The following is a 15319-nucleotide window of genomic DNA, read 5'->3' on the forward strand; positions in this document are numbered from 1 at the left end:
TTCCCCTAAGCTTTCTGACAACCACTTCTTTTTCAAAACGGTATGTTCTTACCACTGTTAGTGACAATAGGGCCTCAGGCTGCTTTCTTCAACCATGACATTATTTCCCTGTATCTTCTGATTGTGGAGGTGAAGTGGCTGCAATCCATACTGTCATTACCAGCTTTCTATCTTAACGCATACAAAGCAATGCTGTTGAGGAACATAACTATGGCTACACTGCATGTAATTTGAGAAACTGTATAGAATAGGGAAAGGCAAACAACTGCATAGTGTAGGAAAGGGAGTAAAAACAGAAAGAGGATACGAGAGACTCAGAAAGAGGGTGGAAGACACTAGAATGAGGAACACCTGTCAAATATATTTTACAACAGATGGGAGTGAGAGGAATAGGTGGAGAGATTTCAATAAGGAAAGCATAAGAAGCAACAGCAGACAGCATGGACCTTAGAAGGTATCTAAAGAAAAACTTATAGGAGATGGATGACATTGTATGAGGAAAAAAAAGATGAATGGAGGAATGTGCAGGTGAGTTGAAAACACAGATATAAGAAAGTACATTAAATAGAAAGGGAATGAACCAGCAAGCAACTACATTAGGAGACGGGTGTGTTCTCCCACAACAGTATTTTTGTGCATCAGTTCAGAGTTAAGCTCTCCACCAAGTTCAAATAAACGGGCTAGAGCTCCCTCCGAAGGCAAATAGTAAAGACATCTTGTTATATGAGCCAACTTCCTATGTGTGAAAATTATCACAAGGTACTTCAGCCCTACCTGGATTCACTACAGCACACACGAAGTGCGTGTGGCACTCCAGAAGCTTATTTCACACCAAACTTTGTGGCCAAGAGTGAAACCAAATGCAGCCAAGCTGGGAGAAAATTGAAAACCAGGAAGGCAGACCAAGCAAGAGAACACCTGAAGTAGATTTTGGAGATTAGATAGAAGCAAGGAAAGGACAGTAGAATGATCTGTGGGGAATAGAATGGCCAGTACCTTCTTCTATGTTTGCTTCACACGAATCTTGCACTTTTTTTTTGCTTGGTGGGGACCCCATCCCCTCCCAGTCCAGATAAAGCAGGGTAGCTAGAAAACTCACATTACTTACCAGAAAAGGTGAGTGTGTAGTCACCTTGAGCTGTTAGTCCTTCTGTGCTCTTCTACAAATAGCATCAGCTCCTGGACACATTAAAACGAAGCCACCATTATTTTTTGTATTAAGTTCAGTTGGCTGCTCTCTCCTTCAGCAGGCACCAGAAAACACAGCAGGGGAAGTGGCACTGAAAGGGAGTGGCCCAGGAAATCCAAGATTGTCGTTTATTGTTATTTACTTTTTTTCCCCCTGGTATTGTCGCTTAGCACAGGAAAAGGGATGAAGGGAGCTGGAATAGTGGTGTTTCACCCTCTCCTCTCCTTTCTAAAAGGGGAGCAAAGCTTCCTTTGGAGTCACTACATGCAGCTTGCATAGGAAGGACGCTCAAGCTGAATTTCATGCTCTGAAATGTTTACATTTAATCTGGCATGTGTAGTTGTCCTAGAAAGTATGAACAGACACTTACCATGGATTACTACAGTGTAAGGGTATGCAGATATGTTTTTATCTCTTATTAGGTGACAATGCAAGATTACATTCGAGTTTATCTAGGAATATTTTATAATCTACTCAGATCCTTAAGGCTCAAATGTCCAAGACATATTAAAAAGAACCTGAAAAGAAAATCTCATTAATTCTCAAATGATCCCTAAGAACTTGTCTGAAGGGTAGGCTCAAAATTCTACTTTTAGCCACTTGTCTAGTCCTTCTAGAACAGTGAGGGTGACTTGTACTCTACTAATTTCTGAAACTGAGTGACATCTTCTGGTGGAAGAATAGTCAAGGGATAGCCTTGACTCAATAAAAATGAAGAGAAAAAAAAGTCAGGATAAATGAGAAAATGAGATAAGCTGCAAAGACAGTACACACTGTAAATGGAACACTTTGGAGAGGTGAGACAGAGGAAAGAAGAAAAGGCAGAGGTTCTGGAGGGAACCAAAGTGTTGCACAGGTGGAAAAAACCTCATTTGTTGACACTTCATAGCTTCACACCTTACTTGTTTTTGAGCTCAGTAGACACTTCAACCAGTGGTGCAGCTGGAGCTAGCCTGGAATGTGATTCTCTCACACTGGAAAGGGAAGGTGACTGTGGGTAGTTTTAGGTTTGAGGCATGGGATTCATCTTACTTTATTTGATGGCAAATGTATTTATGAGGTTGCTGAGGCTCCATTTGCTTCATAATTACTAAATGCAGCCAGAAGCAGCATTTTGTCGGTGCTATCTACCAGCTATTCTTTAGGATTAGTGATTTTTAACTTCAGTGCTAAAGGCAAGGAACTGCTGCTGTCATTGCCTCTCCTCCTGCTATCCATGTGGATACAAATGAAGCACCCCCTTACCAGTGTGGAGCTGCTGCCAGGGGGTTGTTTGTAGTTCCAGCGTGGAGGGGACTTCACACCAATCGCCTGCCTGTCTGGACATGCTGCCATCCAGCCCACAGCAGTGAAAAGGGTTGAACCAGCCCATAAGGGTAATCCTGGAGGGGAAGAAACTGGCAACCCAGGTTTTACCCTGTGTGCAGATTGCTGATTTTACATGTCTCTGCCTGTTAGACTAGGGCGCTTTAAATACAAGGCAGGCAGAGGTACTTGAAACAAACACAGCTGATCATGACTTCAGTCCGGCAGACGGCACTGTCAGCTAAGCAGTGTAGAGAAATAATCCTTCATGTTGGCATACAGTATCCACTTTGTATGTCATACAGGAAGAAGGTACTCCCAACGCTGCCAAACACCACCCCCCGCCCCCCGTTAAGTGTCAGTAACCAAACTAGCAAAATGTTAAATATCCGCTTTTGACAAGTCCTTAAGCACCATCCTCATCAAGGGCTTCAAGAATTCTTCAATAGTGCCAAATCTTCTGTTGCTTGTGATATGCTAATTTGTGCTGACTGATGTGAAGTCAGCTAACTGTGATAAAGAATCCATTAAAGACATGAAAGAATAAATGAAGCTGAATAAATTATTGGAGGATCTGGAGCAAACACCACCAGAAATTAGCTGTCATGAAAAAGATGTTCTTATGTTGCTGTCAACCAGTGGGCTCATAAAAAAGCAATTTATCAATACTCTGTGCCCACTCCTGTTGTCATTTGCCTTCCAGTCCTTGCTCCCTACCTGTATTATGAGGGTGAAACCCTCAACTGTCTTGACAGGTGTCAATGATAGAGTTGTACACAACAAGCTTGCACAGCCACAAACCTGATCAGTCTAAGGGAATGTTATCTCAGATCACACTATCTGCCTCTCTAGAAAGCTTCCTCTAAGAGCTTCTTTTAATTCCTGCACCCACTAATATCCTGAGGCAGATTGAAAGACCTCTAAGCCTATCTCCACAAATGCAACTGTGGCTTACAAGAAAGAATGCACAGATCTTTAACGATAAGACTTCTAATTTCTAGACTTTGCTTTAAGTTCTTTCTCTGTAAATCCTCTTTCCAGTTAATAAATAAAGCCCAATTCTATCTCTTCCCTTAATGTCTTTATTTGTTACACATCAAAAGAAATTTACCAAGATTTTCCAAACAGCAAACAAGAATGAAAGATTAACTCTTTGAGGTGAGGTATAATCCTCAGGATACAACTGTCCAAAAAGCATCTTTCAGGGTACTGATTAACCAAATCAAGAGGAAAGCAAAAATCTTAAGACATGCAAGAAGAAATTCACAAGCAGAAACAATCTTGCTGAGTAAGTTCCCTGAAACTGTGGGGCACCCTTCCCTACCGAGGAATGGCACAGAGCTGGTAGGGAGGTGGCTTCATTGTGGCTCCAAAAACCAGCTTTGTATTGACTTCTTTCACTCCTTCTGGCAGGGTGAATGTGAATGCCTGTAACAGGGTGGAAAAGACAATAAAGAGCTCCATCCTTGCCAGCAGCTGCCCCATGCATACTCGGTGCCCTGTGAAAAGACAGAAAAGGCAATCAGCCAAGGGGTTTCTATTGCACCTCCCTTTCTAATCTGCTTGGCTTTTAGTTTGTTTGCTTGTTTTCTGCAGACTTAGTCCTTTTCTCTTAACTAACTTCATCATTTAATGATCCAGAAGTGAAAGGCAGCTTGAATTTCCACTGGAAGTTTTGATCTTTGTTTACAGCAGGCAGCAAGACATTATAGAAATGATCACCAGGGTTTTATAATTTACATTTACAATCTTCCTAGTACTATGCATTTTGCTGCTACTATCTTGATAACTGGATCTCTCCTCCAAGAGAAACTGGATCTGTCTTCCAAGAGAAACTTTTCTAAGTGTCATTCCTTCCAATCTTTTCCATGTACAGTTGGACTTCTCTCTTCCTGGAGATCTTTAAAACAGCGGGATGTGTTTATATACCTATTTGTAAATGTTCTCCTTTTTATGCTGGGGAATGAATGGCTCTTAAGGTGTTACCACAAAGAGTGAATAAAACCCTATTCAGTGCACATACCTATTGAAAATGGTAAGAATGCATCCCTGTTTACAAAGTTTCCGTCTTTATCCAGAAAGTGGCCTGGGTTGAACTCATCAGGTGTCTCCCATTTTCCAGGGTCAGACAGAACAGAGTCAATATTTGATAAAATTATGGTGTTCTGAAAAAAAGAGCAGTGGCTTCAGTTCTGTCTTATTGTTCATATTAATCAGATAACAAAATAATGACAAAGGAGCAAAGAATTTAATGTCATAATTTAAAGTCTCATTTTTCTCAAGAATGAAATCAAGCTTTAAAAAATTTCATAAGGAGTTTAAACTTTTGAGAATATTGCTACTTCCTCTCCTTTATTACTTGCTGCCACTAAGTGCAATAAAATAAATGGTTAGGATATTATCATGTTTGTATTGTTAAAATGTGTTACTTTTATTTTTCCTATTGTCACTAAGTATTTTTATTACTTATTCAGCTTTTGAGTTATAGAATATCATGATTATCAGTTTATTTTTTCCTTTTGTTACTCGATGATGTCTGCAACACCAGAGTTGCTTTGAGCAGATCCAGAAAAAGGGAATGAAAATGAAGCTACATGAAAAGCAGCAATGGGAGAATATTTAAGAACAAGCCCTTATGTGCCTTTCAGTTACAACTTGAAAATACTTCAGTTTCATTATAATATTTGCAAGATATTGCATTTAAAAATGGTGATACAAAAATAATTACACATTTGAAAGTTTTTCAATAAATCTTTTTTTTCCATTTTTGAATGGCCTCTGTTCACCAGCTGATAAGCCATTTTGACAAGGGACAGACCTGAGACTGATGGAAATTAATATGTTTATTTCCAGTCACCATTCACAAGTTTTCTGTTGAGAGAAATAATGATATAAGAATACTAATAGTTAGGATGAAGTGCACATTTCCTTGAAGACAGTCATAGCTTAGGGCACTGCTAGAACTGATAGGGCACAAGAATTCTTGTCCTCAATCAAGAAAACCCTCAAAAGCCTTTCTAAATGCATCTAATGTACCAAAGACCTACACAGCAGTTCTCAATCATAGTTGCTTTTCAACTAAATGAGCAATTACATCAAAAGCAACTAAAAAAGGAAAGTATTTTGGGAATCACTAGCTGAGGTGGCTTCAGTTGTTAAAAAGTTATGTTAAATCAGTTTTAAAAACTGTTGCAAGCGTACCAGACATCAGATATTCAAATATGCAGCATATTTCTACCTTTGGAACAGGAAATCCCAGCAGCTCTGTGTCCTTCATGCTCTGTCTTGGAAGTGCAATTAAGACTATGTTACTGTATCGCTGGATCTCGTGAATTACAGCATTTGTATAAGGCAACTTCTTTCTGTCCTCGTAGCAAATTAAATGGGAACAACCGAGAACATCATCCATCTCCTTTTGGACTTTCTCTAAGGAGGAATATTCAGCTTTAAATATACAACAAATAAACTCTACATATTTTTTCCTATTGCTTTTTACAGTAAGAATAACATCCAACAAGATGAAAAAGATAGATTGACCCTATGCATCAGGAAACTTAAGACTATTTTAATATACCCTGCAAGGGTGAAAGATCATGTTGTGAAAATTCAGTATGCTCAATCCAATCTCTAATTTTAGATCTTTTGAAGAGTTTTTAGGCACCAACAATGGGACATCCTTTCTCTTTACCATTTTCAACATTTTCTTCTTACTAGCCTCCTGCTGTGCCTGGTACTCAGCTTAAACTCCCAGATATGAGGCCTTTGAAGTGATTTGTATACTTTTCAATCTTTTCTATCCTATGCACTCTGACGCTTCCTTTTCACTTACTTTGCCAAGCTATATCTTTCCTCTGTGAATATCATTATTAAAAACATACAGTTTCAAGCTACTCACCCCAATCTTTTTTTTTTAATATCTATATGTAGAAGTCTATGTTTGAAGTTTTAAGTTTCATGGAATAACCACACATATTAGCAACCTCCCACTGTACTGAAATAATTTCTGCTGCAAAGAAGCCAGGAGCACTTCAAAGAGTAGCAGTCATGGGATGGAAAGGATGACCTGAACACTCCACCTTGTCTTCAGTGGAAGTCTAATCATTATCTTGTCCAAGACTAGACTCCTCCATCTGATCAGAAGAATCACACCCTGCATTCTGTATAGGTCTGTTAAAAATGAAACCTAAAATGGCTGGCCTGTATGTTAGAAAGGATACAGCAAGAAAGAGATACATGCAGTTCACCTGATTCACACCCTAATAATTAGTTCCTCTATTATTCTTTGAACAAGCTGCACTGCTATTTGAACATGTATGATTTCTAAAAAGTTGCAGAACTGTTTGGGTGTGCTTACCTTGAATATCAGGATAAATCACCATATAGAGCAATGCCCAACGTAAAGTGGTGGCTGTTGTTTCTACACCTGCCAGAAAGAGGTCAAAAATAGACTGGATCAAGTTTTCTTCATCATAAGTAGCATCAGCATCTCCTTTAGTCTGCAGATATGAATTGAAAAGACCAAGTTATGTCACACAAAAAAAAGAAGTAAACCACTTTGCATCACAGGAATATTTACTGATACTATCCAAAATGAAAAAAAAGAAAAAAAAAATAATCAAAGTGCTAGAAAATAAAACCTTCTGCCTAAAATGAAGACACTTTCTAATATTTTCCAGTATACTTGTCAATTTATCCTATCCATATAAACAGTTTTTTCTTCAGCCATGACAAAGTTACTAATTGTACGTGCTTTCTACTCCTGCTGCAAAGTCCATCATAACAGTGATTTCTAGTTGTATCTTAATCATATGCAGATCTGTTATTATTGAGGTTAAAGCTAATCTGCCTGTGAATCTATTTACATTATTACTTCATCATCCTTCTGCCATCTCTTAGTGTCAACTTTTTTTAGTTCATCTACCTATAAGCTTTTCTATGGAGAAATGGTATACTTCTAAATTTATATTAGACATCATTATAATCAAACCAGCACTTAAAAACAACTTAAAATCATTGTTAGTGGGGCATAAGAAGAGTTCAGAGATACTCACTCTATCTATCTCATCCAAATAGTAATCAATAAAATCTTGATTTTCATCTGTTCCTCTTTTTTTTTTGTGGTTTTCAAGTTCCTTTGCTAATAGAGTGTTCACAAAATTTATGCTGGCCTTAGCTTGTTTCATTGGTGCTAGGAAACAACTTGGAAGCCAGGGAAAGATTTCACATACCTATAAAAGAGATATTTTAGACATGTGGTATTACTGACACGAGCAAAGTAAATTTGAATCCCAATATAGGCTTTTGGGTAGTAGAAAAAACATGGAAGGGATAATGCCTACCCCACGATTCATTAAAGCTTTTCTTAATCCCATTTTTCCCTGGAGCAGAATTTCTCTTAGTTTTACGCTATAAATTTTCCATTGTGATGCATAAAGAATAAATAAAGTTCCTCTATACCCCAATTATTTGCTAGGCTGAACTTCAGTACCAAGGACCTCATATAAAATGTGCCCCTGTTCTCAGTTTATCCAACATACATATCATTTCTACCTCATCACCAAAAAAAAACATATCGAGGCTGACTTCCTTGATATATCTGCTAACCGAAAATAGAAAAATCTAAACTCAGGACTGTAGGACACTGAATGCATGGGGATTTTACGAGATAGGCCTTCTCATAGATAAGAATCAAACACATCACATCTGTGTGATATGCAAAACAACTTGATGAAGTAGAAATACTGAGCCCTGTGGATTCCCTGCTGTTTATTCATGGTCTAAACCTATTCACACTCTTGGGCTTGTACTATTACAAAACCGCATCTCAGCAGAAAAGAAAACAAAACACTCCTTACATTAATTCCATTCCTCTACTTCATTTCCCTTTCTTTTTTCTCTTTTTACAGATTGTACCATGTCCTTCCAGTTTACAGAATTACTGCAGCTTAAATTTTGTATTAGGTCATAACACTTGGGCTCACCTATTTAAATGGCAGCTGCATTACAAAGATTTATCTTCCCACAGACCTGTTCGGATTCCTGGCTTGTATTTATTTGTCATCCTACTGCATAATTTTGCTTAAAAATACCTGTCCACTTACCACAAAAACAGATTAGTACAGACCATCATTAAAGGATTGCACATCGCTGTGAAAGCACTGTGGAGAGCAGGACAGAATGAAATACTGGACTAGAATGTTTTTGTTGGCTGTGGCCACACTATTAAGAGTTTTTAAGAACACCTTGTAAAAATACCTACTGAGACCAGTTTGGAATTAGCTGATCCTGTGTTTACCCTAATTAGAAGATAGGTTAGGAATCATTCTACCTGCATCTTCTGGGAGAAAAAATCATAAGTAGTTTCATTTTTTTTCGAGACCTCAAATTCTCTAGGACTTTGATTACAGCAGTTTCCAGTTAGTAAGAAATGTTGGAAACCATGCAAGATACAAAGCCAGATGTGTTCCAGCAAGTTCTGCAGAAGCAGGCTGCATTGTACATTGGTAAATTGACTTCTTGGCTATATACAGTATTGTGGTTCCAATTTATAAATGGTTAATGATAAAACCGCCCTTGTTTGAGGCAGTCTGTTCTACTGGTTTTGCAACTGCAGTCACAGCTTCACACAGAAGCAAGATAGCATTTTTTTCTGTCCAGTGGGCCAGATGTGCAGTCAGGAGCTGCGGCCTTGGATGGAGACAAATATCCAGCAGCTAATGGAGTGTGACTTCCAGTATGTGTTATCAAATTCTCATAAGTACATGCAGATGTGGTACAGGTGTTGCTGCCGAAAACTATAGGAAAAAGCTACCATTAAGCAATTTTATGATATGTTACATTTGCACAAAACAGTTACTCTACTTAAGTTCATATGAAGTTAGCTAACAGTAGTGCAGGAAGCAGTAAAGCCCGTGTTACTCTTGACATTTGTTGACAGTCATATGATTTCACACAGCGAAGAAAACTACTTTGTTAGGTAGAATTTAAGATAAGCCTATTTCAGAGCTGTTCTTTCTTTTTTTCTTTTTTTTTACTTTTATTTTTAACTATATTTTACTACTGGTTTTCAGTTATAGTTTAAAACGCTGTTTGTATAGGAAACACAGTTGTACAGGCAGCATTTCTGCAAGACTGGCCTTTGTGCATCTCCCAAACATGTAGCAAGCCTGTGTTTCCATTCCCGTCCACCAGATGTGAAATTGCTGTGCTATGATGAGGAATAAGCAATTGAAACAAGCTTTGAACTGCATCTGAAAATACTATTCTGATGAGTACTCCAGCAATTCCCAGTGCATTAGTATTTATTTTTGTTATAAAAGTAACAAGCAAGTTGCCTTTTTCATTGTCTATCTATATAAAGTAAACAAACAAACAAAAAATCATTTTCCTCACAAAGAAAGAGATGCTGTTCATAAATCCTGCTATAGTATCAATGGATTCAATCAACTGGTGAAAATTTTCATCATCTTTAGAGAAGCGATGTCCAAAAATCACAGAACAGATCACATTTGAGACAGTATGAACAACAGGCATAGTGGGGTCCAGAGGTTTTCCTGTAAACACAGTCAACAGCATTCACCATTAACACATAATGTTCCTGCGTTTCCCATTGAAAGGAGAGCTGATGAGATTTTACAAACACTTCTGACATTAATTAGATTGCTGAAAATGATTCTGAATTAATTAAGGTTGAAATTAATTAAATTGCAATTTATTGGTAAAAGGCATGAATAAAGAGTAACTTCAGACATCTAAAAACACTGTTGGTTAAAAAAAGGCAAGACTACTGGTGGGAGTGTAATTAGTAGTAGTAATTATAAAAACACCCAGATTTCACAGAACCTTGGCATCAATAGATCTCATGTTTGGCAATAACCATGGTACAAAAAAGGTCAGCTGAGACATTGTATGAACAAGCAGCTGAATTGAAAAGAGAACCACCTTCTATCCTTTGCTCATCTCCTTTTCACCTCAATAATAAAATAATTAAGCAAACCTATAGATCACCCTGTCATTCAGCAGCACAATCTGAACAAACGTCTTCCCTTACTGAGGTGACTACCGCAAGCTGTGTGAGGTGAGCTTTTTCCACTGCACTTGCCAGAGCAGAGCCATAGGGTTGTGCAGCCCTGGTCAAAGCTATTAACGTTTTGTGCCTTGGTTTGGGGTTTTGTTTTTTGGTTTTTTTTTTTTTTTTTTTTTGCAGAAGTATATCGGCTGTTGTGACACTTACTTTGTTACTGTTTCCTGTTACCCTGATTCTGTGACCATGAGAAAGATAAAACAGACTTAAGTAGTAATAACACTAACAGACAGGGATCGTGGAGTCTCAGTCCTAAGTTCGTACCGTGGGGTTTCATGCATAGCACTTCTGCAAGGAAATGTCTCGTGCAAATCATACGTTACAGAGCTTCGAGACTCAGCTCTGCATGCACACTTTAAATACATATCTGAAATCAAATAGTTTCAAAAGCTACAGGTGACGCATTCTTCAGCAAAATCACCCATTGCACCGCCTGACCTGCATGTTGAGTCACATACCATTCATTTTCTGGAAGTATTCCACCAGGTGACAGGCCTCCTTTTGTATCTGATACTCCTGGTCTTTTTTCCCCACTCCCATTTTCCTCATTGTCGCGAGTCCAAAATGCCTCTGTTGCTTCCAGAGATCACCATTAGAAAACATAACACCTGGGACCATAATGAACTAATGCTGTTAATGCTTCATAAATTAATGAATTGGTACAGTTAATATGCCAAAGAAGCTTCTCTTTCATTCTAATTTTTTCAAATTTTTGCCAGCAGTCTGGCAGCATTCCTCTTTCCTCTTCTTTCTTCTTATAGTTTAGCCATCTGTCTCCTGTGTAGAAACTCTTACAATAGCTATATTCTGCCATTGTTGTTCCGCCAGAATCAAAAAAAGAAGTATATTATAAAACCTCATGAAAATATTAATTTTTTTCCCCACTATAAATTAGGGACTTCAGGACTCTAAATGAGTTTCCAAAGCCAGACTTAGAACACACAAAAAGATTTATGAAAATAATAATTACCATTTCCATGATTCAGCATGTGAAAGACTCTGCTTGTTGGCCTTCCAGCAACATGTTCAGCATGAACAGTCAGACCTTCCTTCACTGCCTGAAACCCTTGCAGGACAACGACAGGAACATTTGAAAGCCATAAGGTGAAGACGTTACCATGAATTTCGGCCATCTGTAGAACAAAGCAGCATCAGAATAACATGCATGAGAACCAGTACATTTAAATCAAACATGATGAACAAGATCTTTTCCCTTGGCAGATGCCCGAGGAGTGGTTGACCTTGAGAAGAGCACCAAATCTATTCTTGCATATAACATAGCCTGAAGTCAGGTTTCTATTGAAAGTCTCATTTACTAAAGATCAAGATGTTCCCAAAATGTCAGCTATTGCCAAAGCCTACGACGCTATTGATCATGTCTTACAATTCAAACTCTTTGCAGATGAATTCTTACACATTTGTAAGAAGAAAACATTAGCTTATGAGTTTAAGTGAACATCTACAGATTCCCCTTTGTGTATTGTGTAGCAAAAGCAGCTGAGGAGGTGAGCAAAGCAGGAACCACACCCTCCTTTCTAGCTAAACTGTAATAGCCTTGTCTCCGCAATGCCCTGCACACAGCCATCACTAGAAGTAGGGAGGACAGTCCTTTCCCTAGCTGGAGAACTGGGAAATGGAAAAGGAAAAGGTTGAGGGAAGTGCAACAGTGCGTAGGTCAAAGCAGCAAGTCTGCGGGGCAGAGTAGGCTGGGAAGAGCGTGGCATTACCAAAACATCCCAAGAACTGCAGGACTAGAGGAGTACAAAATTTTGCTGCCTGGGAGCAAACAAGAGGGAACAGATAGGCATGTTGAGCAAAAAGTTACACACATGTGCTTGCACATTTGTGTTTAACTTCATTTCGAGAAGGACTAATTCATAGCTTTTGATATCTTGGGATGAGCGCTACTCTTCAGGTTTGGGAGGTCAGAAATAGAAGAAAACAAGGCACGCACTGGCTATAATTTAATGTTGTGGAGTCATACTACTTTGCCTTGAAATATGCAACTTGGGAAAAGAAAACCGGCAAGACAGGAAGGCTGAGAACAAAGAGTGAAAGCAAGGTGCTGTTATATATTTAAATGTTAATTATTTTTTATATATATGAGGAATATAAAACATTAGGGTACAAATTCTAGAAGTGCTGTGCATTACAACTGGACTCAGAAAAGAGTTTGAGCGTAGGCACGCAATTAATTAGCTCAGCTACTTAAAAGCTCAATCAGCCTCAGCAGACTGAACTCTTGTTAAAATCTAACCAACAGGTATGTCAGAAAAAAAAATTTACTCCAAGATCTTTGAAAAATCTGTTGAATAAGTATAAAAATATTAATCTTTTCTATACTGGAAACACACATGCACTCAGTAGTTATTTCATGGGATATCTGGAAACTGCCAGTGCAACAACAGTCAAAATACAGACCTGCAAAAGACTGCACAGAATTAAAGACTCTGCTTTAAAACGTGCATTTTCCTATGTGTAAGACAGGAACATTATCATCAGTATTATTTTGTTCATATGCACATAAGGTTTTAATGACGTTTCATAGCTGGAAATTTTCATACCTAAACCCAGATATTTTAATGATCCCCACCTATTTTCACATCTATACAATTTAGAATAAATCCCTCCCAAATAAAACTATGTTAAATGCTTACGTTTACTTTTCAATCAGCTTATGAATCCATTAATTGCTTGAAAATACATACTTTTTTAAGGATCTCATGATGAATTTGGAAGTTCATCTGCAGCAGATTTCCAAAGAAGGGGTACGGAGTTGGTCCAGGAGGAAATCGTCTTCGCATCCATTGCAATTTCAGAAACTGCATAAACAGCAGAGACACCACAAAAGATACCAACACCACACTTACTGTTAACATTTCACTTCTGATTTACAAGGCTATGTTGCCGTTGAAAAACCACTGTATAGGCAGAGGACAGATCTGCTTTTATCTTGCTTTGCTGGTACCTCCCTAAATAGAGAAAAAGATGTTGAAGCTTCTGTGCCTCTGTCCTTCCCCTTTCATCACTTTATTTCCTCACCCCAGAGAATGAAATGTTCTTATTTTTAAGCATATATAACATCGTTCCATTATATTGCAGCGATAAATCTGACAACTGTCAGCTCTCCAAGGGATACAAAATGCAGGTTAATCATATGCCTGCTCATGCCATGGCAGTCGCTGTGACAAAAATCCCTGCCCACAGTACTCATTTCATAAACGGCCTCTTGCAAGAACAGAGAAATAAAATTAAAAAGTCCTGAGGGTTGGCTACTCACCCAGGCCAGCAGGATTACTGAAAAGTTCAGGCTTATCAGTAGCCATCATGTGCGTCAGCCATGTGCACTGCTCCTTCACTCACCTCACATTATTGCTTGATTCTGATGCTCTCTGCTATTCCTTTAGTAGTTTATTTTTCTTCATGGCTTAAATTGTAAGCTCCTTAGGAGGTGGCTGAACCTTTTAATTTTGTGCCTAGAGCACATAAAACAGAAAAGACTCTAATCCATCATTGGGTAACAAGAGTTTGACGGTTATAATGGCATAACACCAAAGTGTTCACACACTCCCTGTTCAGCTGCACAGATAAGCGGGGCTGCAAGGTCTTCATGACCAAGTAGAAAGCAAAATTTCTTCACCCCCTCCAGATGCCTGTCAGCTAACTCCCACTGTATTGCCTGCAGCAGGGGTAAAGATGACATACAACTGTCTGCGTGAGCTTCTTTCACAAGTGCTCTCGTGCAACTGAGCAACTCCATTTGGGAGCTGTGGATTGGTTTTCCTTTATGGAGGTAGATCCTGTGCCCCTGCAAAGGGATCATTGCGGACAATACAGCTTTGGCACTTCTGCTCCACATGAGTCCTCAATGGCATGGTCTCTGCCAGGTTCCATATGATCGCTTGCCCAGGGCACCTATGCTACATGGACCGCAAGACCTATCAGTGAGACCTAAAAGGGGCTTCTCCCCAATGTTGTTACTTTCATAGGGTGAACAGAAAAATGACAGATTCCACATATATTGCTGGGAGAAGGGCTGTGAATGTCCTCACGGCCCATGAGGCTCACCTGCCTTGCCTGCTTGCAGCCCCATCTGGCCCCTCCATCTCTTCTGAGCGATCCTGTCCGGCTGCTCTGCATCTCCCCTGGCTCTCCAGGCTCGCTCTGACTTTTCCACACATATTAGCCATGTTGTGGTGATGGTACCTCACAGCCTATACATGAAGTACTTGCGTTTAGAAAGGCAGCTGCCAAACACCTTTGCCATGTCTTTAGGAGAAGATGTTAAAGGGCGTACAGCTTGCTTTCCTCTTCAGATAAGATGGTGCTGGAGGACAGGGAAGAGGGAAGCCTGATAAAATGCACGATTTGCCACAGTTTCCATGAGTGAGAATTGAATGCCTGGGGAGGCAGGGGTGACAGCAGGCTGACAGCTCAGCAGAACAGAAAGCTATCCCTCTTACCAGTGAATCCTCCTCTGTTCCCTCTCCCCAGGACAGCTGTTGACCCATTCTCATCTCTCCCCTTCCTTTCTGCTCTCAGAGAAAAGGATCCATTTGCCCTGTACTTTGGCTTTAGAACCGAAACATGCTGTGGCCTGTGCCCTACCAGCTTCATGGCAGCTTGTCTGCACCCCATTGTTTTCCATGCCCCAAATTCAGTTGCAGGACTAATCTCCATCTCCCACCCACAAAGCACATAGCTGCTAGGGTGCCTTCCAGGGAAGACTAGAGCCAGATACT

At 39.3% G+C, this 15319-nt stretch overlaps 2 protein-coding genes across 4 annotated transcripts in view; one reads left to right on the forward strand and one right to left on the reverse strand.

The window, feature by feature from the left end:
* Positions 1 to 15319, forward strand: part of LOC121096500 (cytochrome P450 2J2-like) — a 112255-nt gene that overhangs the window by 70222 nt on the left and 26714 nt on the right. The gene's annotated exons all lie outside the window — the stretch shown is intronic.
* On the reverse strand, positions 3815 to 13456 carry LOC121096502 (cytochrome P450 2J6-like). Its single transcript, XM_040612470.1, has 9 exons — positions 13286 to 13456; positions 11548 to 11710; positions 11036 to 11185; positions 9887 to 10047; positions 7546 to 7722; positions 6849 to 6990; positions 5733 to 5920; positions 4518 to 4659; positions 3815 to 3993 (listed from the first exon to the last, which is right to left on the reverse strand). Exons 1-9 carry the CDS (start codon positions 13454 to 13456, stop codon positions 3815 to 3817), a joined length of 1473 nt encoding a protein of 490 aa, XP_040468404.1.

Source organism: Falco naumanni, chromosome 13 (genome assembly GCF_017639655.2).
Source record: "Falco naumanni isolate bFalNau1 chromosome 13, bFalNau1.pat, whole genome shotgun sequence".
Lineage (NCBI taxonomy): Eukaryota > Metazoa > Chordata > Aves > Falconiformes > Falconidae > Falco > Falco naumanni.